Here is a 26,962-nt window from a genome sequence, read left to right as displayed (position 1 = left end):
AGGTTAGTGATTAATTTTATCTCTATTTCTGCTTTTTGTGACTCCTGTCTTTGGCTGGGAAAATGTCTGTGTTTTTCTGTGATTTTGCTGTGACCTAACATAATCGTTTGTGGTGCTTTCGCTAAAAAGCCTATTTGAAATCGGACATTTTGGTGGGATTAACAACAAGATTACCTTTTCAAATGGTATAAGATGCATGTATGTTTGAGGAATTTTAATTATGAGATTTCTGTTGTTTGAATTTGGCGCCCTGCACTTTCACTGGCTGTTGTCATATCATCCCGTTAACGGGATTGCAGCCATAAGAAGTTTAATCAATTATGAATTCAGCTGTAACACAAAATGTGGAAAAAGTCCAGTGGTGTGAATACTTTCTGAAGGCACTGTAAATTGCACACACACACAGTCTTGAATAACTAACCTTCTTCGGACATACAATTCAGTCCCCTTCAAAATCGTATTTTCCCTAACCCTAAACCTAACTCTAACTCTAACCTTAACCCTAAAACCTAACCTTAACCTTAAATCTAACCCTAGCTCCTAGCCCTAAAACTAACCCTAGCTCTTAACTCTAACCCTAAACACCCTAGAAATAGAATTTGACCTTGTGGGGACTAATAAAATGTCCCCAGTCTGCTGTTGGGACAGTTTTATGTACAACAAATAATACAACAATTACAATACACAATATAATATTTTTAACAACGTACCTGACAGAAACAGCAGAAAATTGCATGGCTCACCATCCAACTCTGCATTCATGCACTCTATAAATATACAACCCCCCCACCCCCACTGGACACAGTAAGTTGCTAGCTAGCATTATCTGGAATTCTCTACAACAAAATGTACAACAAATATGCACAAACGCTGCATCTTATATGTGATGTTCTAATAATATATACAAACAAATTGATAGAAATTGTACATTCAAATCATCAATTGGGAGTATAAAAATCACTTTTGACAAACAGTGCTTTGCAACCAAGAACTTACTGCTGGTTTGGTGCTTGTTCACTGGGACGATTCTAACTTAAACATCCACCCTCGGGCACCCTCGTTGCGGGCCCTGGACTGGGCACCCTCGTTGCGGGCCCCGGACTGGGCACCCTCGCTGCGGGCCCCGGACTGGGCACACTCGCTAAAGACTCCGGACTGGAGGCCGTCGCTGGAGGCTCCGGACTGGAGGCCGTCGCTGGAGGCTCCGGACTGGAGAACGTCGCTGGTGGCTTCGGACTGGAGAACGTCGCTGGAGGCTCCGGACTGGAGAACGTCGCTGGAGGCTCCGGACTGGAAAACGTCGCTGGAGGCTCCGGACTGGAGGCCGTCGCTGGAGGCACCGGACTGGAGGCCGTCGCTGGAGGCACCGGACTGGAGGCCGTCGCTGGAGGCTCCGGACTGGAGGCCGTCGCTGGAGGCTCCGGACTGGAGACCGTCTCTGGAGGCTCTCCAGCCCGGAGAATGCCAAGAGTGTGCAAAGCCGTCATCAAGGCAAAGGGTGGCTATTTGAAGAATCTCAAAGGTAAAACATATTTTGATTTGTTTAACACTTTTCTGGTTACTACATAATTCCATGTGTGTTATTTCATAGTTTTGATGTCTTCACAATTATTCTACACTGTAGAAAATAGTAAAAGAAAAATACTTGAATGAGTATGTGTTTTAAAACTTTTGACTGGTAGTGTATATAATAATTTACCAGGCCTATAAGCAACAGAAGACTATTATTATGGTGAGAGATTATAATATGGTTTTAAATACTTCAATGGACCGTAAGGAAAATCACACTATCACCCTCATGCACTTAAGGAAATCATGAATATTATGGATATATTGGACCTATTGGATATATGGAGGCTTCCATATCCTGACCTAGTGAGACATACATGGAGGAGGCTCAATCAAGATAGCTGTCTTGATTACTTTCTTATGTCATTCTCGCTGGCACCAAAAGTTTAAAAAGTGTTGATAGGGGACAGAATACGGTCGGACCATCAAATAATTGACATATACATTACTCATAAAACGGACATTTTCTCTGGCCCAGATCGTAGAATATGCATATAATTTACAGATTAGGATAGAAAACACTCCAAAGTTTCCAAAACTGTCAAAATATTGTCTGTGAGTATAACAAAACGAAAACCTGAGGCGAAAACCTGAGAAAATATAACCCGGAAGTGATATATTTTTTTTAATCTGTGTTTCCTGGCCAGTCTTTCTTCCATTTAAAGGGGTATCAACCAGATTCATTTTCCAATGGCTTCCTCAGGCTGTGACCAGGCTTTAGACATAGTTTCAGGCTTTTATTTTGAAAAATGAACGAGATTTTTCAAAAGTAGTCAGGTGTCCTCCGAATAGTTCCTGCGCGCGCGAGAGGATCTCTCCATTTTCCTTTTGTCTCTTAATGAATAGGTTATGGTCCGGTTGAAATATTATCGATTATGTTTGTTAAAAGCAACCTGAGGATTGATTCTAAAAAACATTTGACATGTTTCTACGACCATTACAGGGAACATGTCTTATACAGTGAATTGCCGTCGAGGGACCACCTAGACTTATCTTATCATCCAATTCTTCTGCCTTTCCCTGGACTATGTTGTCGTCCACTTTAACATTAAGCGACAATTTATCTTATCTCCAACACACCATGTAAATACATAAAAATCCGTGAACCCAGTATATTGCCGCTCAATTGTTAGAACTTATCTTATCTCCAATATTCTGTCATTCACGGTGGTTAATGTTGCCATTGTCCTCACTCACTTCCCTAATCTTATAGACATTTGAGACAACCCTAGCTTATATACATACACACACACAATCAGGCTTTTAATTTCACGTCATACACATACAGTCATTCCATTGTTATTCTGTTGGCCAACTGAAAATGCATTCGCCATCAAGTAGTACGTAATGAAATAATACGTAATTAGTTTTATCCTTACTTTACTGTAGTGAACATATGGTTCGAAAATTGAGTAACTTACACCAGTTAGGTTTTCTCACAAAATAAATTTGGTTAAAGTCAATATGCAGAATTTCAGTTTTGAAACAATAGGCTCTGCTTACCTGCTTTAGTAGACCGGTCTTTTTGTGAGAGGACCCCATCTGGCGACAGTCTAGGCCAAAGGCTGGATGGCTCAATGTCCAGCAAAGTTCCCTCAGTTCACGGTCGGGGTCACCAATTGTTAGGGTTGCGAAAGTTCAACTGAGATAGGAACAATATTACACCTGAACTTGGTTAAAAATAATTGTTTAATTCAAAAGGTAATAAATGGCAAATACAATTTCCGTATATACGGGTTCAATGTTTCATCACGCAGGATAAGACAGAGAACTGATTTGTTTCTGACAAAGATAGTATATTATACTCGTGACAGAGATTAGTTCCCACTTCCGAGCCGGCCTGTCAGAGTAGAGACTGGGCGTGGTTTAGACTTACCCAGCCTATCGTTGATGTTGGCACATAAACTGGTCCCAGCCTCTTTGCGCTTTCTGGTGTCCTGTCGCTGTGTAGATTACGCTCCCTCACCCCAGAGACTGGGGTCAGACAGTTTTATAACATTGTCTGAGATATCTGCACCTGTATACAATGTCCACTGTTCTCGCTCAAGGCTAACTACAGCTTCCCAGCACTCTTATCTGAGCTAACTGTTACTTCCAGCACACACACACACACAGACATCCAGGCGCCCGAACAACAGTTTGTTAATATCCAATCACGTTTAATACAGTTGCTAATCACGTTTGTTATAGTATTCAATCACATATGATATAGTTGCTAATCACGTTTGTTATAGTATTCAATTACATATGATATAGTTGCTAATCACGTTTGTTATAGTATTGGGTTATAGTCCATTGTACACCACAGTCAGCAGTCTCATGATTCACCCGCTCCTGTGTCTCTCTAAGATTAGCACAGTCTCGGTCACACAGTACAGTAAAGCGCCCTTTTTAACACACACACATTTCACACTGATACATTTGTTGCATACACACACATATTTCATACACACACACATTTCAGGCTGTGGCCTCATGGTTAGACAGAGCACTGGTAAGAGTAGAGACTAATGGAAAATACAGGTTCACATGAGTCAGTAATTCAAACTTTAATGCATAAGAAGCCCTACTAGCTTATAGTTAGTTAAGCATGTCAAAAAACCTTATAAAACCCCACAGATACTTTTTGGAATTTGTCGAACGGAACAAGGCTTTGGTATCCTGAACATAACGTGCAACCCAAATGGTGTTTTTTTGTGATAAAAGTAATATTTATCGAACAAAAATAACATTTGTTGTGTAACTGGGAGTCTCGTGAGTGCAAACATCCGAAGATTATCTAAGGTAAGCGATTAATTTGATTGCTTTTCTGACTTTCGTGACCATGCTAATTTGGGGCTAGCTGTTGTAGCATTGATTGCTACACTCACAAAAGCTTGGATTTCTTTCGCTGTAAAGTATATTTTCAAAATCTGACACGATAGGTGGATTAACAACAAGCTAAGCTGTGTTTTGGTATATTTCACTTGTGATTGCATGATTATAAATATTTTTAGTAATATTTTTGCATTTGGCGTCCTGCAATTCTAGCGGTTGTTTAGGAAAGTGATCCCGCTAACGGGATTCGTAGCGCAGAGAAGTTAATGGGTGAGGGTTCACTAATTAGTGAGGGACTGGGAACCTCTGATAGTTTGCACGTTATACATTTTTATTTTATTTTCTTTCTCCAAAGTTTGGGTTTTGAGTCGGTGGAAGCCACAAAGACAATGTTAATCTATCTAAACACGTTAATGAACCACCAAGACTGGATCAGTAATGTGGGAGCTAGACGTGAATGAATTTGCAAAAGCAAATTTAATTGATTAATCAATGTCAATGATTAATCATACCTGTATGATTACCATTTGGTAATTCAACTTTAATTAACCTGAAAGCAATGCTGTAACTAGGTTTATGTGGAGCAGTTTACATAGTCTCTTTGGTAGAAAGAAATGTGTTTGGACCTTATCGAAATGATCCACCTGAAAAGGTAAGTCTGAGAAGTTTAGCTTCTTAGTTAAATTGTAAATTGTATAACATAATCTGGGTGCATAATGTAATCTGCTTTTCAATTTTTAGGCTGAATTAAAAAATAAATGCCACATTCTATCTTAGATTCCTCGCACGAAAGCATCATATGTCGTAATGTGACCATTCATTAATGTGAAGACTGTTATATGATCAAATCAATTCTCTAGGTGTGATTATTACGTAAATCACGTAAACAGTAACTAGAAAGTCGGGGGACCACGGGAAAATGTTGTTTAAAGAGTTACTATTTCCCAAATTGATATTTTCATATCTTATCGATTACAGTCACTTATTAATGTATTACTACCTCATCAGTCATATTCTGAATGTCGCAAACCCTTGGATATCAGCACAAACCCTAGCATAAATGATGAATCAGCAATATACAATAGTTGGCTTAATTATTTATTTACTAACTAACTAAATAATCACACAGAATTACACAAACACACACACAGGATGGGTTATACATTGGTTACTACATAATGCAATGAAAAGTCCCTAGTGGAATAAGCCCGATATGACGGCTTGGTAGACAATGGAAAGGGGTGGGGGCAGATAATGAGCGGGAAATACAGAATGGATCCACTACACACAGTTGATAATTATACTCATGGAAACGCTAATACTTTACACATGTGCAGCCGCTCATTCGAAAAATAAAATACAATTTACATATTTACGAGTGTATGCCTTTGTTGTCCCCCTCTGTGATTGCCGTCTGCTGGAGAGTCAGTCGACAGAAAGTCTCTGGTTTGTCCACCAGAGATCAAAAGGTATTTTGTGGTTGTATCTTGTTCAGCGGACTCTGGATGTTGTCTGTTATAAATGTTCTCCAGAATGGATCTTTCAGAGTACCATTCGGTAGTTTGATCGGTCGCGTTTACCAGACTAAAGTGTTTAAACAGCTGCAGACTGAATGTGGAGTCTTTAGTTTTGTAGAGATTTTCTTCTTCTCTGTTGAAAGTAGAATTCTTAACCATTTGTAACGTATTCAGCTGGCGCTGCACTTTACTGGTTTACTTTAACCTGTTTGGCGTGCAAGCCCGACGTCGGTACACTTATGACAACAGCCAGCTCAAAGTGCAGGGCGCGAAATTCAAAAGATATTTTTTTTAAATATTTAACTTTCACACATTAACAAGTCCAAGACACCAGATGAAAGGTACACATCTTGTGAATCAAGCCAACATGTCCGATTTTTAAAATGTTTTACAGGGAAGACACAATATGTAAATCTATTAGCTAACCACGTTAGCAAAAGACACCACTATTTTTACTCCATCAGGTTTTTACTCCATCAGTAGCTATCACAAATTCGACCAAATAAAGATATAAATAGCCACTAACCAAGAAACAACTTCATCAGATGACAGTCTGATAACATATTTATTGTATAGCATATGTTTTGTTAGAAAAATGTGCATATTTCAGGTATAAATCATAGTTTACATTGCAGCTACAGTCAGAAATTGCACCGAAAGCAGACAGAAAAATTACAGACACCAACGCCAAATAACTAAATACTCATCATAAAACATTTCTGAAAAATACATAGTGTACAGCAATTGAAAGACAGGCATCTTGTGATTCCAGACAATATTTCCGATTTATCAAGTGTTTTACAGCGAAAACACAATATAGCGTTATATTAGCGTAGCCACAATAGCCAGAAACACTTGGCCGCCCACGACTAGTTCACATGCACGACAGATATTAGAAATAGCATCATAAAATGTTTCTTACTTTTGGTGATCTTCCGTCAGAATGTTGGACAAGGTGTCCTTTGTCCAGAACAGTCGTTGTTTGGATCTGGAACGGCAAATTTCCCTCTTGATTTAGCATGGGCACTTGCCAAGTGGCACGGATCTCTCCAACGTCAACAAAGTCAGAGAACGGAACACGGCAAAACTCCCGAAAAAATTTAAATAATCTGATTAAACTATATTGAAAAAACATACTTTACGATGATATGGTCACATGTATCAAATAAAATCTAAACCGGAGATGTTAGTCGTCCATAACGACAGCTAAACAGAAGGCAAATCCATGTCCCCTTTCGCGCGCTCCAGAAACAGGAAATGGACGGTCACGTCATACAAAGAGCTTTAATTCCACCTCAGACCAAGATAAACACGAAATTTCTTCTCTCACCGCCTCTTGACAACCAGGGGAAGGTGTATGAAGTGTACGTAGACTCTTACGTATCATGCCCATGTATAGGCAGGAAGTTGAACAGAGCATCGATTTCTGACATTCCACTTCCTGGTCAGGAAATGTGCTGCAGAATGAGTTCTGTTTCACTCAGAGAAATAATTCAAACGGTTTTAGAAACTAGAGAGTGTTTTCTATCCAATAGTAATAATAATATGCATATTGTACGAGCAAGAATTGAGTACGAGGCCGTTTGAAATGGGCACGATTTAACTGGCTACTCAATACTGCCCCTTGCAGCCATAAGAAGTTAAATGTCCAACAATTTCAACATGTAGCTACTGATCCATGCTCTCTGGTCTAATGTACATTTTGCTGCATTTTTTTATAGTGCAGTAGAAAAAGGGGTGTTTCATCATTCCCACCCAATGTCTGTGTACACTTGGGGCAGGGCCACTGACTGATCATAAGTTACTATGAAAACAATTCTCATTTAGAAGACTAAAATCACATTGTTAGCTTTCCAGAAGTATTCGTATACTTAATCATTTATTTTATACAAAATTCAGATGCAAGCCCCATAATGAGAAGTGTAAACAATCAAAGATACAGTAATGTGGTTCTACTATATTTCATGATGTCACAAAATTAAACAAATTCGACATGGTCGTTCTTTAAATACCCACGGACCATTCCAAATGTTTGGAATACAGAAATACTGTTTAATTATTCAACCTTTTGATGTTAACGTTTGGCCAAGTGTTTCTCTGTGTCCCACAGTCACACATTCCAATCTCAATACTACAGACCCAAATGGAGAGTATTTTCGACCGTCATAAAACTGTGGAGAGAGGGGGGGGGGGGGGGGGGGGGGGGTTGGGGGGCACCTATGATCCCCCCCTCAAGGGCACGCCATGACCCCCCCCCCCCTTTTTGCTCTTGTGCTGTGGGGAGACCAATCTAAGTCTCTCCGAGTGCTCATTGACTCTGGGGCTGATTAATGTCTTATGGATGCCACGATAGCTTCGGAGCTTGGTATTCCCACTCAGCCTCTCTCTGTGCCCATTGAACGGGCACTGGATGGCCGCTCTATAGGGGAAGTCACTCATAGTACCTTGCCCGTTCAATTACGGGTTTCTGGTAACCACAGTGAGACCATACAGTTCCTTCTCATTGCATCTCCCCATGTTCCAGTTGTGTTGGGATTTTCCTGGCTACTAAAACACAATCCTGTGATTGACTGAACCACAAGCTCCATCCTGGGTTGTAGTCCTTTTTGCCATTCCCACTGCCTTCAAGCAGCACAGCCTTCCCCAAGTCATCCTCCTTAGGATGTTAGCAAGACGGTGGATGTCTCTGCTATTCCTACTGAATACCATGACCTCCTGGAAGTGTTCAGTAAGGCACGTGCTACTTCCCTTCGCCTGTACCGTCCTTATGATTGTGCCATTGACCTTCTCCCAAGCACTACACCACCTCGGGGTCGGTTGTATTCTCTGTCCGGACCTGAAACCAAAGCTATGGAGGAGTAAATAGAGGAGTCTCTGGCCACTGGGGCTGTCCGTCATTCTGCATCGGCGGCCCAGATGGCGCAGGGTTTTTCTTTGTGGAGAAGAAGGACAAGACCCTGCGCCCGTGCATTGACTACCGGGGACTTAATGATATCACGGTCAAAAAGTTGGACCTTCGGAATGCCTATCACCTGGTTCGGATACGTGAGGAGGATGAGTGGAAGATAGCCTTCAGCACAGCCAGTGGACATTATGAGTACCAGGTCATGCCATTTGAACTCACCAATGCCCCCGCTGTCTTCCAGGCTTTGGTCAATGATGTGCTTCGGGACATGCTAAACCGGTTTGTGTTCGTCTACCTGGACGACATCCATTTTTCCCCCGATCTGCCCAAGAACATGTACTCCATGTCAGACAGGTCCTTCAGCGCCTCCTGGAGAACCAATTGTTTGTGAAAGCCGAGAAGTGTGAGTTCCACCGCTTGCTGAGGGCAATGTTCAGATGGATCCTGGAAAGGTGAAAGCAGTGGTGGATTGGCCTCAACCAACGTCCAGGGTGCAGTTGCAAAGGTTTCTTGGGTTTGCAAACTTCTACCGCCGTTTCATTTGGGATTACAGCACCCTGGCGGCCCCCCTCTCGGCACTCACCTCCCCCAAGGTACCGCTCAAATGGTCTCCAGCTGTCGACAAAGCCTTTGTGGACCTGAAGCATCGGTTCACAACAGCACCCATCCTCATCCACCCGGACCCGTCACGTCAATTTGTGGTGGAAGTGGATGCTCCGGATGTTGGAGGGGGCCATCCTTTCCCAGCGATCTGCCCAGGACCAGAAGCTTCATCCCTGTGCCATCCTGCTGAGAGGAACTACAATGTTGGCAACCAAGAACTCCTGGCAGTGAAGATGGCATTGGAGGAGTGGAGGCACTGGCTGGAAGGAGCAGAACAGCCATTCCTGGTCTGGACCAACCATACTTACTTGGAATATCTCCATTCAGCCAAGCGCCTCAACTCAAGGCAGGCCCGGTGGGCCCTCCTGTTTACCAGATTCAACTTTACCATTTTCTACCATCCTGGGTCTAAAAATGTGAAGCGTGATGCACTCCCCCACCTATACAGTTCCTCTGCCACACCCTCTACTTCCGAACCCATTCACCCTGCCTCATGCCTTGCTGCCACTGTGGATAGGGGTATTGAGAATCTGGTTCGTGAGGCGCAACGCTCCCAACCTGGACCTGAAGAAGGCCCTAGCCTTCCTTCGACAACATTTCTGGTGCCCCACAATGGTCCCTGACGTCTTTGTCACCGCATGCACTATGTGTGCTCAAAACAAGACTCTATGGCAAGCTCCTTCTGGCCTCCTGCTGCCACTACCGGTTCCTCATCGTCCCTGGTCTCATATCTCTGGACTTTGTCACTGGGCTCCCTCCGTCTGATGGCAACACTGTCATTCTAACGGTAGTCGACCGGTTCTCCAAGACCCAAACTACCTTCTGCCAAGGAGACAGCCTAGCTTATGGTGCAGCATGTCTTCCGGATCCATGGACTCCCGGTAGACATGGTCTCTGATCAGCATTCTCGTCTCAGTTCTGGAAGGCATTTTGCATCCTTATTGGGTCGTCGGCCAGCCTGTCATCCGGATTCCATCCCCAAACTAAAGGTCAGTCGGAGCAAGCAACCCAAGAGCTGGAAACCACCTTGTGTCATCTACAGTAATTTCCTTATTTGAAATATATTGGTGTAATAGATTCATCCTTATCACCTTTTATATTATGCAACCTGTCCATGCATTACCATCTGTAGATGAGATGTTTCGTCATGGATCGGAGCTTGGTACTCACAAGTCACCTTTGGCAGTGTGATAGGTATGCAAGTAATACTAGCGCATTAAAAGAACATGGCTCATTCTCCAATGCACTTTTATGAAAATGCACTACTGGTTTGTAAGAACACTTGTGCAGTCAGCTTAGAACAAATGTTCTGTATGTAGCTAACAGGAATGGGCAGCAAGAAATCCCAAGCCATAACCACTTTATCTCTCCCATATGCATATGTAAGAGTGCCATCTAGTGGAGATACGTCAGATACATCAGTTGATGACTTAGAATGACAGCCATGCAGGGTTTCAACTTCATATTCAATCACACATATCCAGATATGAGGGCTAAAAAGTTGTAGTTACTTCCGTAGAATCGTTATTGGATAGTACGACTTGCAGTTGTTAATTAGGCCTACTGGTGGTCAAAGGGTATCCTCCTGGAAGGATTGTATCCCAAGGGAAATGCGGTACTCTCTGTATACATTTGGAGAGTGACATCCAAGATGGCTTTTTGGGGCTTTAGACTTCATCAAATTAGATTTGATGCGTTCTATATGACCCATTCTATTCCCCCAGTCATCTTTCAGCATGGGAGAGAGAACAAAGACAATGGACTTCCCTGTCATGGCCACTAGGTGGAGTGCCGGAGCTTTATGCATTCTTTGTCCGTGTGTCACGCTCGCATCAAAGCACACAGCCACACACACATCGTTGCCTCACACACGGCACAAAAATATTTGTCACGTGGCTGCAGTCCCTCCAAAAGCTGACAATGACCTAGTTCCCCCCTCTCTTGCTGAGCTCTCCATCTCTCCCATCATTCACCAGAAGTAGGCTAGGTGGCAGCATCACCATCACCACATCAGGCACCACACTAGGTCTGCTGCTACCTCTCCTGCACTCACTATCACACTGGAGAGAGGGAGACAAGCGGGACGAGAGATAGAGAGAGTGTGCAGGAGAAAAAGAGGGAGGAGGAGAGAAACAGAGGGAGGGTGTGTGTGAGAAAGAGAGACAGTAAGGGAATCCTAGCTAGGAGGAAGAGAGCAAAAAAGGAAGGGTAAAAGAGATAAAGGGGCTAAACGAACAACAGGATGGCAGAGCCGGAGCTGAAACCATGGAGCAGCCAGGAGAGCTTGAAGACGGCAACCGAGGGCCAGGAGAAGATGGAGGGTAGGTACCCCCCTCAGCACAACACACACATAAACACACACACACATACTGTAGCCTAGCCTAGATACCACATGGTGCAGAGTTGCATCAGATGCTCAGGCTACTGCATAATCTGGTGCAGCAATGCATGCATTTATGTTTGGATGTTCATGTACTATATATGTATTTGGTCATGCACAGCTTTCAGGCACAGCTATCTTTAGGTGGTATGGGGGTTAGCTAGGGTTTTCTAATGATGTGATTTGCTGCAGAGCTACTGAGAGGTTAAGAGTGGGGATATGTTTTGACTTGTGAAATTGATCTGTCTGAAAGGCCTATGACAGCGCTTATACACACACACACACATATATATATATATATACATACATACACATACACAGACACAGACACAGACACACACCCACACACATATACATACACATACACAGACAAACACTCAACATTTCTGCGTTAATGCGTTAATGAGATCTAGTCTGTCTTGGTAAACAGGTTCGAAGATGCACTGTAGTGGTATTAGTCAACTTGGCATTCATCTGATGGCATCTGTGTTATAAACCACAGATTTTCATAAGCATCCAATAGAAGTCATGGTGCTTACATCACCCTACTTTCCCTTCATGGCGTAGCTTATCAATTCCTTCCCTGTCTGTTCAGTCTATTTACAATACAGGGCAATGTAAAGTCAATGTGCTGCTCAACTCCTGAACTATCATCGAGAGGAGAGTGCCAGCAATCCCTTTTCATGAACTCTACCCTGTCCCCCTCTTTCCCACCCTGTCACCCCCTCCTCCCTCAACCTTTCCCCTCCTCCTGCAGCTGAGGCGGCTCCGGACAACCCTGACCAGCCTCCGTCGCTAGACAAGCCTCCATTCAAGCCTGCCTCCCCATCCACCCCTACCCCTACGGCTGCCGACGCCATGGAAGCCACCACCCCTACTGCAGAGGCCTCCTCCCCAGCCAAGGCGGCAGGCAGCAAGATTGAACTGAAGCGCAGCATCACGCTCTTTAACGGTGTGGGCATGATCATTGGCACCATCATCGGCTCGGGCATCTTCATCACACCCACCGGGGTGGTTAAGGAGGCGGGCTCGGCCGGTCTTTCGCTAGTGGTGTGGGCCGTGTGTGGCGTGGTGTCCACCATGGGCGCCCTATGCTATGCCGAGCTGGGTACAACCATTACCAAGTCGGGCGGAGACTACACCTACATCCTGGAGGTGTGTGTGGGGGTGGGGTGGTTGTGTTGGGGGTTGTGTTTGTGTGTGTCTGTGTTCTATCTGCGGGGCTTGAGAAACAAGCAGAAGACAAAACTCTGTTGTTTGCAGCTGGACAAATAAAGTTGTATTGTAGGTGTACGGTGAGCTTGCCGCCTTCCTCAAGCTGTGGGTGGAGATGCTGATCATCAGGCCATCCTCCCAGTACGTGGTGTCGCTGGTGTTCGCCACCTACCTGCTCAAACCCCTCTACCCAAACTGCAGTGTGCCCGATAGTGCCGCCAAGCTCATCGCTTGTCTCTGCCTCAGTGAGTATAACCGTCTCTACCTCCAGAATCGGGGTGGCCTGTACATTGCAGAAATAATACTTTAAAAAATATTATTAGTGAACTATACAAATACTGACACGTATTGCAACACACATCAACCAAACAGGTGTTTCTTAGCCAGCTGCATGATTTAATATTTGTTTACCGCTACTACTTCTTTATTCACTCAATTACTATTTTGCTGGCCTCCCTTATGCCTTTTTTTAAAGGACTGTTTTCCCCCACTGATGTTCTCTCACTTCTGCTGTATATGTATTTTTAAATAACAAATTACATTCATAAAATAATAAAAAAACATAAACATATGCAATTTACATTCGAGGGTCAATCAAACCCTGTGTTTCCCTCGGTCAGCATCGTTGACCTTTGTGAACTGCATCAGCGTGCGGGCTGCCACCAAGGTCCAGGACTTGTTCACTGTGTCCAAGCTCCTGGCCCTGATCATCATCATCGTCTTCGGCTTCATTCAGATCGGAACCGGTAAGTTCACACACCCAGTGCACACATGTACCGGTGTCTGTGGGTAAGTCGGACACACGTCTGACACATCCTCTCATCCTGTCTATAGGTTCGTGCTTGTTATACATAATTCACCACGGCTTAGCTAGTCGTGTGTATTATCCAGTGTTTTTGCAACCATCTCTTCATAAAATACTAAAGTGAAGCTGAAAATTATTTTGAAATTTCATAGCCTACTGTCTGCGAAATAGCTAAACCATCTGCACTCTCATGAATTCCTAGCAAAATAGCTTTGTATTTAAAGACAACCCACCCATCGATGATACATTGTGCAGCCACCCTTTTCTCCCTACTACATCTGGTCCCGCTGCCACAAGACCACACCGGCTACCTTGGTGCTGCGCATAGGGTTGCCATGGAAACTAAAACAAATCAATCAAATCAAATCTTATTTGTCACATGCTTTGTAAACAACAGGTGTAGACTAACAGTGAAATGCTGTTCTCAAATCCATTCCCAACAATGCAGAGAAGAAGAAAAAATTATATAAAAAAAAAAAATAACTAGCCAATGAGCTTGTTCCTTGTGCTGTGCTCTTAAGATTCTTAAGACTAGAGTGGAGGACGGGGAAATATGAACCCTCTGCCATCTGAAAAGAAGGGGTGTCTGTTTCAGTTTTCTCTCTCTAGCATCTTCTACCTCTCATGTAGATTCTAGAAGAGAGACAGGACATGGTGAAGGCAAGACTCATAGCTTTACATTGTACAGATATATTGTGCACACAAGAGAGCAGTGATAGAGAGATCAGCAATCACCACTGCATACTACTCTAAGATGGGGTCCAGCTCCCCTCTTCACTTTTATTATGTCAATGTGTCATTGTACCCACATTTATCCTTTTAGGAGTCAAGGACATGTGGTTTCTGTTACAAAGCAAGTTAGTATATTTTACCCCACTTTTCTCCCAATATATGCTTGAAAATAAGCAAGGTAAATATTTGCCAAAGATAAATGATCTTACCGCATGGGTGGATAATTTGGTATGTAGATTATCTTGTTGAGTTCAAAATCAACACAACTATTTAAAAATAATCTTGATGAAATTGCCGTTTTGCAGTGTTGTAAAACCCTCTTTTCATCTTATCGCCACTGCACCTTTGATGTAGGCCTGGATGAGCACAAATAGCCACAACTCATAGGAGTCTCATTGTTTTCCTCTAGAGATTACGTTCATTTATTCCAACATGGTCAATAAGGACTAAACTCTTCCAAGGTATGCACCCTTCTGCTTGTTCAGGGACGAGAGAGAGCTAGAAAGACAGAGGGGCAGAGAGAGAGGTACAGTACACTAAGCAGTGCTTCTATGGCAATCCTAGCAATGGAAGCGCTGTCATTTACAACTAAAATGAACAGGTAGACAAGACAATGGATTAGAAAACAAACATTTTCCATTTTCCAATCCTGACAGCATGTTCCCTTTCTGATGTAGGCCTCTATGGTAGGCTTTTCACTGGCCTGGATATTATGTGAATAATTGAGTGGATAGACGTTTGTTATCATCAAAAAGGTGTACCTCCTCATTTTAAAATGTCAATTCCCAGACATTATTATATTCTCAGCGCATCAATGGCAGATGGACCAACCCAGGGTTAGGTGTTTGGAGGGTGCAGCCTATGCCGAAAAAAGCTATTTTCTTTTTCAAAATCTCTATCAGTCAAATGTAGTCATACAGAGCAAGTGTGCAAAGGCAACACATATTGGGCCAAATCATCACAACAATTGTGACTTTATATGGCTTCATATTAAAACGCTCACTTGTGCGTGTGTACACGTGTGTCTACCATATTCCATGCAGCAAACATCCATGCATTTAATATACTGTTTATATTCTCAGTTCGTTGTTCGTTGGAGTCAGTTCCTTTTGCCAAGTAGTGACGTCTAATGCTGCTTTCTTGTCTGTCTAAACAGGTGATGTGCCATACCTGACACCAGAATTAGCATTTGAAGGCAGCAAATGGGGAGTCGACAACATTGTGTTGGCTCTATACAGTGGACTCTTTGCTTTTGGTGGCTGGTAAGGCCTTTGCAACACCACATAGGGCACATTTACACCTGAGTCATATTAGGTTCCGGCATAACAAAATGTTTCAAAGCCATATGCAATGGAAAGTGTAAACAAGAACTTCTGATTGGACAATTTCAAATAGTTTGCTTCCGTTTGCTTCTATTTTGTGCGTAGTGAATACGACCCTGGTATTATCATATGACTTTCGTTAATCAAGATGATCTGATCACAATTGATCCATGGTTCAATGCATCTACATATGGTATTAAAAACATGTCTATTACATTGTGACAACAGTGACAGCATGTGCTTTGACTGTCTACCTACACAATCAGAATGTGGACACAAACTGATCACAGGATGCTTGTTATATACTCTGGATTTAATTCCAGTGTGTAGGCTATAGAAGGTTGATTCTACTAATCTAAACGGATCTAATATCAGATGCTGTAATGTACCGTTGACGTCGGAAGTTTACATACACTTAGATTGGAGTCATTAAAACTAGTTTTTCAACCACTCAACAAATTTCTTGTTAACTATAGCTTTGGCAAGTCGGTTAGGACATCTACTTTGTGCATGACTGTATCACAATTCCAGTTGGTCAGAAGTTTACATACAATAAGTTGACTGTGCCTTTAAACAGCTTGGAAAATTCCAGAAAATTATGTCATTGCTTTAGAAGCTTCTGATAGGCTAATTGACATCATTTGAGTCAATTGGAGGTGTACCTGTGGATGTATTTCAAAGCCTACCTTCAAACTTGACATCATAGGAAAATCAAAAGAAATCAGCCAAGAACTCAGAAAAGAAATTGTAGACCTCCACAAGTCTGGTTCATCCTTGGGAGCAATTTCCAAATGCCTGAAGGTACCACATTCATCTGTACAAACAATAGTACGCAAGTATAAACACCATGAGACCACGCAGCCGTCATACCGCTCAGGAAGGAGACGTCTCCTGCCCCATAGAGATTAACGTCCTTTGGTGCGAAAAGTGCAAATTAATCCCAGAACAACAGCAAAGGACCTTGTGAAGATGCTGGAGGAAGCAGGTACAAACGTATCTATATCCACAGTTAAACAAGTCCTATATCGACATAACCTGAAAGGCTGCTCAGCAAGGAAGAAGCCACTGCTCCAAAACTACCATAAAAAAGCCAAACTACGGTTTGCAACTGCACATGTGGACAAAGATCGTACTTTTTGGAGAAATGTCCTCTGGTCTGATGAAATAAAAATATAATTGTTTGGCCATAATGATCATTGTTATGTTTGGAGGAAAAAGGGGGAGGCTTGCAAGCTGAAGAACACCATCCCAACAGTGAAGCACAGGGGTGGCAGCATCATGTTGTGGGGGTGCTTTGCTGCAGGAGGGACTGGTGCACTTCACAAAATAGATGGCATCATGAGGTAGGACAATTGTGGATATATTGAAGCAACGTCTCAAGACCTGAGTCAGGAAGTTAAAGCTTGGTCGCAAATGGGTCTTCCAAATGGACAATGACCCCAAGCATACTTCAAAAGTTGTGGCATAATGGCTTAAGTACAACGAAGTCAAGGTACTGGAGTGGCCATCACAAAGCCTTGACCTCAATCCTATAGAAAATGTGTGGGCAGAACTGAAGAAGCGTGTGCGAGCAAGGAGGCCTACAAACCTGCCTCAGTTTCACCAGCTCTGTCAGGCGGAATGGGACAAAATTCACCCAACTTATTGTGGGAAGCTTTTGGAAGACTACCCAAAATGTTTGATCAAAGTTAAACAATTTAAAGGCAATGCTACCAAATACTAACTGAGTGTATGTAAACTTCTGACACACTGGGAATGTGTGAAATAAATGAAATAAATCATTCTCTCTACTATTATTCTGACATTTCATATTCTTAATATAAATTGGTGATCCTAACTGACTTAAGACAGGACATTTTTACTTTGATTAAATGTCAGGAATTGTGAAAAACTGAGTTTAAATGTATTTGGCTGAGGTGTATGTAAACTTCTGACTTCAACTGTATATGTTGGAATATAATGCATCATGTTCTGTTCCTCTCCTTTAGGAATTACCTGAATTACGTGACAGAGGAAATGATCAATCCAGAGAGGTGACTTATGTGTGATTAAGGTTTTGTTGAGGATTGTACAGAGTTAATAACTACCCTGTCAATATGTGTATGATTATCCTATTACATTTTGATTGGGTTTAATTGCACTTGATTGACTGTATGGAGGTGATGAATCATGGGATGAACCATGGGACATTTTAGATAGTAAGACACATCACAGTACTACTTATCTAATATACAGTATTTATCAAATATCACACTCATAATGTAATCACATTGAATACAGTCATAAAATTGCATGAATTTAAACACAAATATTAGATCACATCACACTGTTGACTCTGAACCTCAAATGTGATTGGCTGACACATTATGAATGCCCCCAATGACATGATCTTTAATTGATGACCTTGTTTCCAGAAACCTGCCCCTGTCCATCATTATCTCCATGCCCATTGTGACCGTGGTGTACGTACTGACCAACCTGGCCTACTTCACCACTATCCCCCCGAGTGTGATGGTTGAGTCCGAGGCAGTAGCTGTGGTAAGGATGGCTTTATTAAAGATCACGTTTTGGAGCAGGAAAACAGTGAGCTCATATTACCTTAGTTCCTGCCATTTATTTTGCTAACAAAAAGGTAACAGACAGCATAATAATGGTCAAGATAATACATTGAGATGTTGAATTGGAATGAGAGTATTCAATGGTAGTGCTTTCCCATTGCAGATCTTTGGGGAATACCATCTTGGTGTGATGTCCTGGCTCATCCCTGTCTTCGTGGGCCTGTCCTGCTTCGGAGCTGTCAACGGAAGCCTGTTCACCTCGGCACGGTCTGTATCTAATCAACACACAGATATCTTGACAAAGGGTGTTTGTATCTGTGTGTTTTTAATTCAGTCCTTTGATACTTTAATTAAAGAGATTTGATCAAAATGCTGAGTGCAGAACACTCAATCATCAGGGTTCGTCTGCCTCTTCTTATAGGCTATTTTATGCTGGCGCTCGAGAGGGTCAGCTCCCTGCTGCACTGGGATTGGTCCACACTGACCTCTTCACCCCAGTGCCCTCCCTAATTTTCACAGTGAGTACTGCCATTGGTCCCTGAATTGATCTCAAATGTAATGCCATCCTTGGTTAGACAGAATTTTACATTTCAGAACCCAGAATTGGGCAACGCTATAATCATAGTCATCTACTCAAGTCAATCTGGCACAGATTATTAGTTTGTAGATACAGTACATCTAAACATCTTACATAGTAACTGAATAGTAGTTTTTTCCATTGCAATAAAAAATATATATCAATAAAGTGGTACATTTACTGCATTTTAATGGTAACCTTTCACTGAAGAAAAGTTGGGTGTGGAGTAAACGTGTAAAGTAAAGGCAAATGTATAGTCTACGTACTTATGCAGCTGGAGGACGCAATTAGCTATCACAAAATGAAATGAGGAATTCGGGTTAATACATGAGCCCAATGTCTATATATGATTCCTCTCCCTGCAGTGTTTCCTGTCCATGCTTTACGCCCTGTCCAAGGACATCTTCTCGGTCATCAACCTGTTCAGCTTCTTTACCTGGCTGTGTGTGGGCATGGCGATCGCCGGCTTGCTGTGGCTCCGCTGGACCAAGCCAGAGCTCAGGAGGCCCATCAAGGTACTGTTACTGTACACAGCTCTATGGCCACAAGAAGTTGAAAATACATTTCAAAAATTTAGAAAATACATAATTCAACCAATTTTGCTCATTGGGAGGCTCAGGTTATGGTTTGAATACTCTTCAAATGCATCCTTCCTTCATCCCTACCTTGAAGTAATCACTGATCTGACATGGCTGGATTGGTGTACACCAGATTTTCTATACATTTCTTTCACCAGTTATGCCATGTCAGATAAGTGTATTTCAAAAGTATTGAACAGGGCATATGTCTTATGGCCCTACTCAGGCCGGCCCCGTCATTAGGCAGGATTAGGCTGATCGACAGCTAAACTGAAGAAGACGCACCTCCAACCACAACACATAAAACCTCACATAATTCTGCCCAAAAACAATTACAATTTCTCTCAACCAGTGGCATATGGGCTTTTTGGGCAAACGCTGATGCCGCCCTTTGATAAGCAGTACCCACTTTGTCAAAGGAAGGGGCACAATATATTTTGCTTGTCCATTCCCAGCGTGCCTCTCCAGCGTGCTGTTGGAGAGACACATCTCTGCAGCGCTCCACCAACGTTCCATCCAAAAAATGGATCTAACATAAATCATGTAGCAGATACAGGACATGGTAGAAAGAGTATGTGGCCTTTTCTGCAGCAGGAGATCAAATGTATGACAATGTAATGAGATGGACACTTTTTACATCATGCAGGTTTCTCTGATCAAATAGCCTGACCTAAATTGCGCTCTATCAAATAAAAAATGTGCTGTCATGTTATCAAACAAAATATCATAAAAACAGGACAGGTCAAAGAGAAATGGACAATATATAATGGACAATCACAACTGTTGTCCAGGAGTTTCAACCCATTGTCAGTGGTTTCAAGTTTGAATCTGTCCGTTTTTGACAAGCTGATCTAGTGAAAAAGAAAATACTTCTGCATTTCACGCCGTGTAACCACATTGCAAATAGGCTCGCGATAACTCCTGATAAAGTTGGGTAGCTGATATTTAGAGCTTAAATAGCCAAATTGATTAGTCACAGGCATCAGGAATGCCAATACCTTTTGGACTTCTTTTTTTGGTGTAGTTCTGGACTGGCCTTGGCCCACATCCACGGACATTGGTTTTTGGTCCGCTCCGGACCAAGTCTGAACCAATTATAAACGTCTTGATGTGGTCCAAACATAGACGTCTACAAATTCATGATTTTCAACTTTCATTCAGAACCAACAATTAGCTTGATTTCAACGTCCGGGAAATACATATTTTCAATATTTTCAAACGATAGAACGTTTGAAGTGATATGAAGCTGACTCATTTTTGTTTCATCCAGTAACCATTGGGTTTCTGTACATGAATCTTATCTTATTTTCCCTGGCAGATTTGGTTGGTGGTCCCTGTGGTGTTTGTGCTGGGCTGTGTCTTCATGATCGTGGTGTCCTTCTGGGCAGCTCCCTTCGAGTGCCTGATAGGCAGTGGGATCATCCTCACTGGTATCCCCGCCTATCTTCTGGGGTACAAGTGGAAGAAGCCCCACATTGTAAAGAAGATCTTAGGTGAGCTGGATATACATTTGACTCTTCTGTCTGTATGTACAGTACTGCAAAGTCAAGGCCGGAGACTTTGTTCCTGTTTGTTTTTTTGGTTTGCAAATGGCGTTTTTGCACGTATAGTAACAAGCTGTTTTGTGTCTAAGGTTAATATCCAGTCAAATATATTTGTATGAAGTTTTTACTCAAATGCAAAGTTTGCATGTTTAAACCCAAATGAAATTGAACATACAAAGTAAATAAGGGTTTGAAAGAAAAACAATCATACACGTTAAGGTAATTTAAAATAGTCCCATTTACACGTTTCTACATGCAATCTTTCCATTCCTGCAAATTAAATGTGGCCTTCAGTTTTAGACTACCAGAAAATAACTCATGTGAAATGTGTGTTTTTCTATTTTCAGAGATCTTTACTCTGTTCTGCCAGAAGATTTTTATGTCCGTTCCAGAAGAACGTGAAGAGAAGGAGGCAGCTGAAGTAGCTGAAGAAGTCGAAACAACAAAGGATGACTGAGTCAATCTTTTAGTTGGAACATTACATGTTTACACTCATTGTTGCTTTTGTTACAGAGTTCCATGACTCTTGGTAAAGTAGGGGTTTAAGCGAATTGCTTCGGTGTACATATTTTGTATTTTACATGCATTTTCTTACTGTATTGTCTCTTTGTACTCTCTCCAGCAATTCAATTCCACTTTTCAGTCATATAGTTTACTTTCAAACTTTTTCAAATTTTTCCTAAACTAACCTTTTTTACGTTTCATATGTTTTAACCTATTTTGCACAGTATTCAATAGGCCTGAATTAAGCTAAAAAGGAAAATGTATTTCTATTAACAGGAGTCATATGTGTTGGTATGTTCACTAGACAATCATCCAGGCATCTTGAATGCGTACAATACCCTGCTTTGTCTTAAAACGTTCTTCATCTAACTAAAGATAATTACATATTTGACTTTTGAATTATTTAACTATTAACCCCCACTTTAACTGACGGTATGTCTGTAACTCAGTGTAGTTGAAGGAACTAGCTACTGGTTACCTAAGTTGATTGAGCAATGGCCATCAATCTATGATAAACCCATGAATTTATTCAGGTAACTCATACCACACATTCTGTAAACTACCTTAATTTCCCTTTGACATGATTGCACTCATGATAAAAATGTACAATTACAATTTTAACATCTATTTGTGCACTGTATTGCTACATTTTCAAATCATTAACTCATTTATTCGACAGATTACTATTTGAAGCACATTTGTGCAAAGTGGATTTCTGATATGATATCTGTTCTGATATGTTGCCTTACGATTGTAGTCACACAAGTCAGTTGCTTGTATTGATACCCAATGCCCTGTACACATAAAAGCATGTCAAACCATGGCTTTATGAAATCTTCGTAAATATTGTTTTATGTCATGGTTTTAAGCCAGCAGTTATGAATATGGCATTAAGCCTGTCAATTTTCTTTGTCTCAACTTGCTACCGGTTTCCATACATTTAAACCATTATATTCAGCGATTACATTTGATAAATGTTTTTTTTTATTGTTTGTACAGATTTCATGCCAGAAATGTGATTATCAACATTCAGCCAACATGACAATTTTGCTACTGATGTATACTTTTGTCATGTTGTGAGCATCATTAGTGGATATTGAAGGGTCTTTTCTCTTTCGAATGAGCGATTACTGCACGTACAGATCTAAGATCAGCTTTCCCTACCCCAGTCCAAACCTTTTCTGACCCCAAGCCAGACCAGTTCAAGCCAAAAAACAAACAAAAACAAAACACCTAAGGGCACTATACAATCCGTATCGCTGAAGCATTACAGATTTAGCATTAGAAATGTGAAGGTCATTTCTGATTGAGCCGACATATCCAGAGTTTACCATGAATGCCAACACGGGAACATTGCCTACACATTTCTGTTGGGCTTTAGCACTACATTTTCACGATATGGGTGGAATAGAGCCTTAATGAAATTCTGGAGGCACAAAATATTAGCACAAACATGTGCATGTTACTGAATTAGGAACACAATGCAGTATAGAATGTTAACTGCTCCTATTATATATATTTTTTTTAAATCCTCATTGAATTCTTGAATCGCTAGGAAAGTAGGGGCAATAGCACAATAGGTCACTGCACTTACAGAAAGCACAAACTGTGAAGTAACTTGACAGACACAGAGTTTACAGATAGAGTAAACAAGGAAGTATAGGGAATAGGGACGTTTAAATAGATTACTGATATCTTTGTCTTGTAAGAGTATATTCATGACTGCCAGCGTGAAGGAGAAACCGTCGGGGTACCTTCATATTTTCGTGGCCCAAAATGCACCGCACAACATAGTTCAGGTGTGTACAAAGTCTTGCGTATCATGTACAGTAAAGTCTTTGAATGTATTGAATGTTATGGTAAAACACTTTTTATTATTTGAATCGGAAGAAACAATTGTACCTCTGTCAGCTATTGTGACTTAAATGTCAGTGACCATGGCGGGTATGTACATGTACCATTAAACTATTTTTGTTCAAAAGGTCTGTGTCTTTGTTGTGAAATTAATAAACAAATTTTTCTTTCACATATTTCACACATTTTATTGTATTATCGTTCTAATTTTAAAACCCATCTTGGGAGTGATGCTGGAAATAATTGCAAGCTAACGCATGATGGTGCAATGCTTTGAATGTGTCAACATCTTTATTGCATCTGTCTGTTTAAAATAACTAATGATTTGTATTATTATGCACTTTCATGGGAAACAAAGTCAGCTATTGCAAAGCTCAGCAGACACTGGCTGAATACAGACAACAACCCATTCCCTGAGCGTAAGGGACCACACTAAAATCATTTTAAAAAGCATGGCACAACAAGATAACACATCTCCAAAGAACAAAATTGGCTATATGAGGGTCTCGGAATACAACCACTATACCCAGTACTCCATGATCATCATCTGATATGAAGTGTTTGGATAATATTAGTCTTGACTCTATGTAATACGCTCTCTTTTGCGATTGTTTCTGTGTTGATTTCCAAAGCTGGTATCTAAGGCATGGATTAATGAACTCTGTGTTCATTGATTCGCAAACTGTAATAAGATTGAGGCATGCTCTGGGAAAGGAGTTCATATCCGCTAGGAAAGGAAATGAGGATGCTGCCTCTGTGATTTGAAGCCAGTCGCGGATCCACTGGGGATCATATTAAAGATGGTAGATTGTCTTGGTTCATAGATTTAGATAGTGGGCCCACTTGTTATGAAGCCTGTTTTAGCATGGCCTGAGCCATTGAGGACTTTTACAATTTTGAATTAGTCAAATGGGTGGGACTTCCTATGGGCTAAGGAAGGATACCATAATTCCTACACTCCTGAGCAAACATTTGATAACTGCAGGTGGCAGTAAATCACCATAGCTTGGCTTCATGCCTGTTCAGACAACACACTCCAGGTGGTGGTATGCACCCTTGATTACTGACTGTCGATAAACATTTAGAAGCAGAAGAAGAAGAAATATACTGCTTTAAAATGGAGATTGCCCTCAGTGGCACTGCTCATGATGTCATGGATGCCATTATGGCAAAGATGCAAAGGTGTGGCCTCTATCCAACTCTATGGCCTAGAAATACAGCTATGCATGGCGTGATGCCTTTTGACTAAAAGTCTTCATCAGGCACCATTGAGATTGAAGGTTAATGTGTCACTAAAATCGAGGTGGAGCTCAGGTGGAATGTCAACATTAGATGATAGCAATAACAATATCTACACAATGTGTAATAAAGAGCAAAGAAAATAATGACAGGGTTGTCGAAATTGAGAGTGAATTTGTTCCATCAGTCATCATTACAGAGGGACTGTTTGTAACTTTCACTCTTAAAACCTCTCTAGGCTACGTGGGACGCTAACGTCCCACCTGACCAACATCCAGTGAAAGTGCAGGGCGCCAAATTCAAACAACAGAAATCTCATAATTAAAATTCCTCAAACATACATGTGTTACACACCATTTTAAAGATAAACTTGTTGTTAATCCCACCACAGTTTCCGATTTCAAAAAGGCTTTACGACAAAAGCATACCATGCAATTATGTTAGGTCAGTACCTAGTCACAAAAAAACACCGCCATTTTTCCAGCCAAAGAGAGGAGTCACAAAAAGCAGAAATAGAGATATAATTAATCACTAACCTTTGATGATCTTCATCAGATGGCACTCATAGGAGTTCATGTTACACAATACATGTATGTTTTGTTCGATAAAGTTCATATTTATATCCAAAAATATCAGTTTACATTGGCGCGTTGTTATGTTTTGCCTCCAAAACATCCGGTGAAAGTGCAGAGAGCCACGTCAATTTACAGAAATACTCATCATAAATGTTGATGAAAATACAACTGTTATGAACTGTTATGCATGAAATTAAAGATATACTTCTCCTTAATGCAACCGCTGTGTCAGATTTCAAAAAAGCTTTACAGCGAAAGCACACCATGGAATAATCTGAGTACAGCGCTCAGAGACCAAAACAAGCCATACAGATACCCGCCATGTTGTGGAGTCAACAGAAGTCAGAAATAGCATTATAAATATTCACTTACCTTTGATGATCTTCATCAGAATGCACTCCCAGGATTCCCAGTTACACAATACATTTTAATTTTGTTCGATAAAGTCCATCATTTATGTCCAAATACCTCCTTTTTGTTTGCTCGTTTAGTACAGTAATCCAAATGCGCAGGCACTAGGTCCAGACAAAGTCAAAAAAGTTATATTACAGTTCGTAGAAACATGTCGAACAATGTATTTAATCAATCTTTAGGATGTTTTAATCATAAATCTTCAATAATGTTTCAACCGGAGAATTCCTTTGTCTTTAGAAATTAAAGGGAACGCAGCTAACTCTCACGGGCGCGCGCCTGACTGAGCACATGGCCTATCTGGCAGACCCCTTACTCAATCAGCTCTCATTCTCTCCCCCTTCACAGTAGAAGCCTCAAACAAGGTTCTAAAGACTGTTGACATCTAGTGGAAGCCTTAGGAAGTGCAATCGGAACAAATTTCCACTGTATCTTGGATAGGCAAAGAGTTGAAAAACTAGAAACCTCAGATTTCCTACTTCCTGGTTGGATTTTTTCTCAGGTTCTTGCCTGCCATATGAGTTATGTTATACTCACAGACATCATTCAACCAGTTTTAGAAACTTCAGAGTGTTGTCTTTCCAAATATACTAATAATATGCATATCCTAGCATCTGGGCCTGAGTAGCAGGCAGTTTACTCTGGGCATGCTTTTCATCCGGACGTGAAAATACTGCCCCCTACCCCAAAGAAGTTTTAACATGATACACAACTGGAATTTGTCTCCTGACAAATATCAATAGACCAAACAATTACCAAGACATACTGTACCATCCAAACAGTAAATTCTAAGGGCAGCTGTTAAAAGTGAAAGTTCAAAATGTACTGCCTGTAGTCTAGTTTCTGAGTGGTCTACGATGGCGACCCCTGCTTCTGTCCCTGAGCTGTTGCTGGCCACTCTGGAAGGCTTGGTCTCAGATTACCTGAAGAGATTTCAGTGGCACCTGACTATGAACGTGTTAGATGGCTTGTCTCCCATTCCTAAGGGCTGTCTGGAGAATGCTGGCAGGCAAGATACTGTGGAGAAGATGATGAAGGAGCTGTGAAGATCTCACTGGAAATCCTGAGGAAGATCAACCAGAATGATCTCGCTATAAAGTTAGAGAGAGACACTCTAGGAGAGGTTCTGGCAATAAAAAAGACTGCATTTGATCAAAAAGAAGAACTGAAATCCAACAGAGAGTCTTTGAAAGAATCGAGAAAACGACTAAAGCATGGAGGTCCACATTAAGAAGCAATGTGCAGACATAGCGAGGC

The 26,962-nt window shown here is 41.5% G+C and overlaps 1 protein-coding gene across 1 annotated transcript; it reads left to right on the top strand.

Annotated features, from left to right (window-relative positions):
- The first annotated feature begins 11,653 nt into the window (after positions 1–11,653).
- Positions 11,654–21,579, top strand: LOC120060906 (large neutral amino acids transporter small subunit 1-like). The gene is made up of 12 exons (XM_039010334.1): positions 11,654–11,732; positions 12,549–12,946; positions 13,080–13,251; positions 13,627–13,752; positions 15,700–15,805; positions 17,854–17,898; positions 18,280–18,403; positions 18,587–18,690; positions 18,845–18,941; positions 19,366–19,515; positions 20,897–21,071; positions 21,470–21,579. Exons 1-12 carry the CDS (start codon positions 11,654–11,656, stop codon positions 21,577–21,579), a joined length of 1,686 nt encoding a protein of 561 aa, XP_038866262.1.
- The last annotated feature ends 5,383 nt before the right edge of the window (positions 21,580–26,962 follow it).

The sequence above is a fragment of the Salvelinus namaycush genome, chromosome 16 (genome assembly GCF_016432855.1).
Source record: "Salvelinus namaycush isolate Seneca chromosome 16, SaNama_1.0, whole genome shotgun sequence".
Classification (NCBI taxonomy): domain Eukaryota; kingdom Metazoa; phylum Chordata; class Actinopteri; order Salmoniformes; family Salmonidae; genus Salvelinus; species Salvelinus namaycush.
The sequence above is the reverse complement of the archived record's forward strand: the minus strand, read 5'-3'. Positions and strand labels throughout refer to the sequence as shown.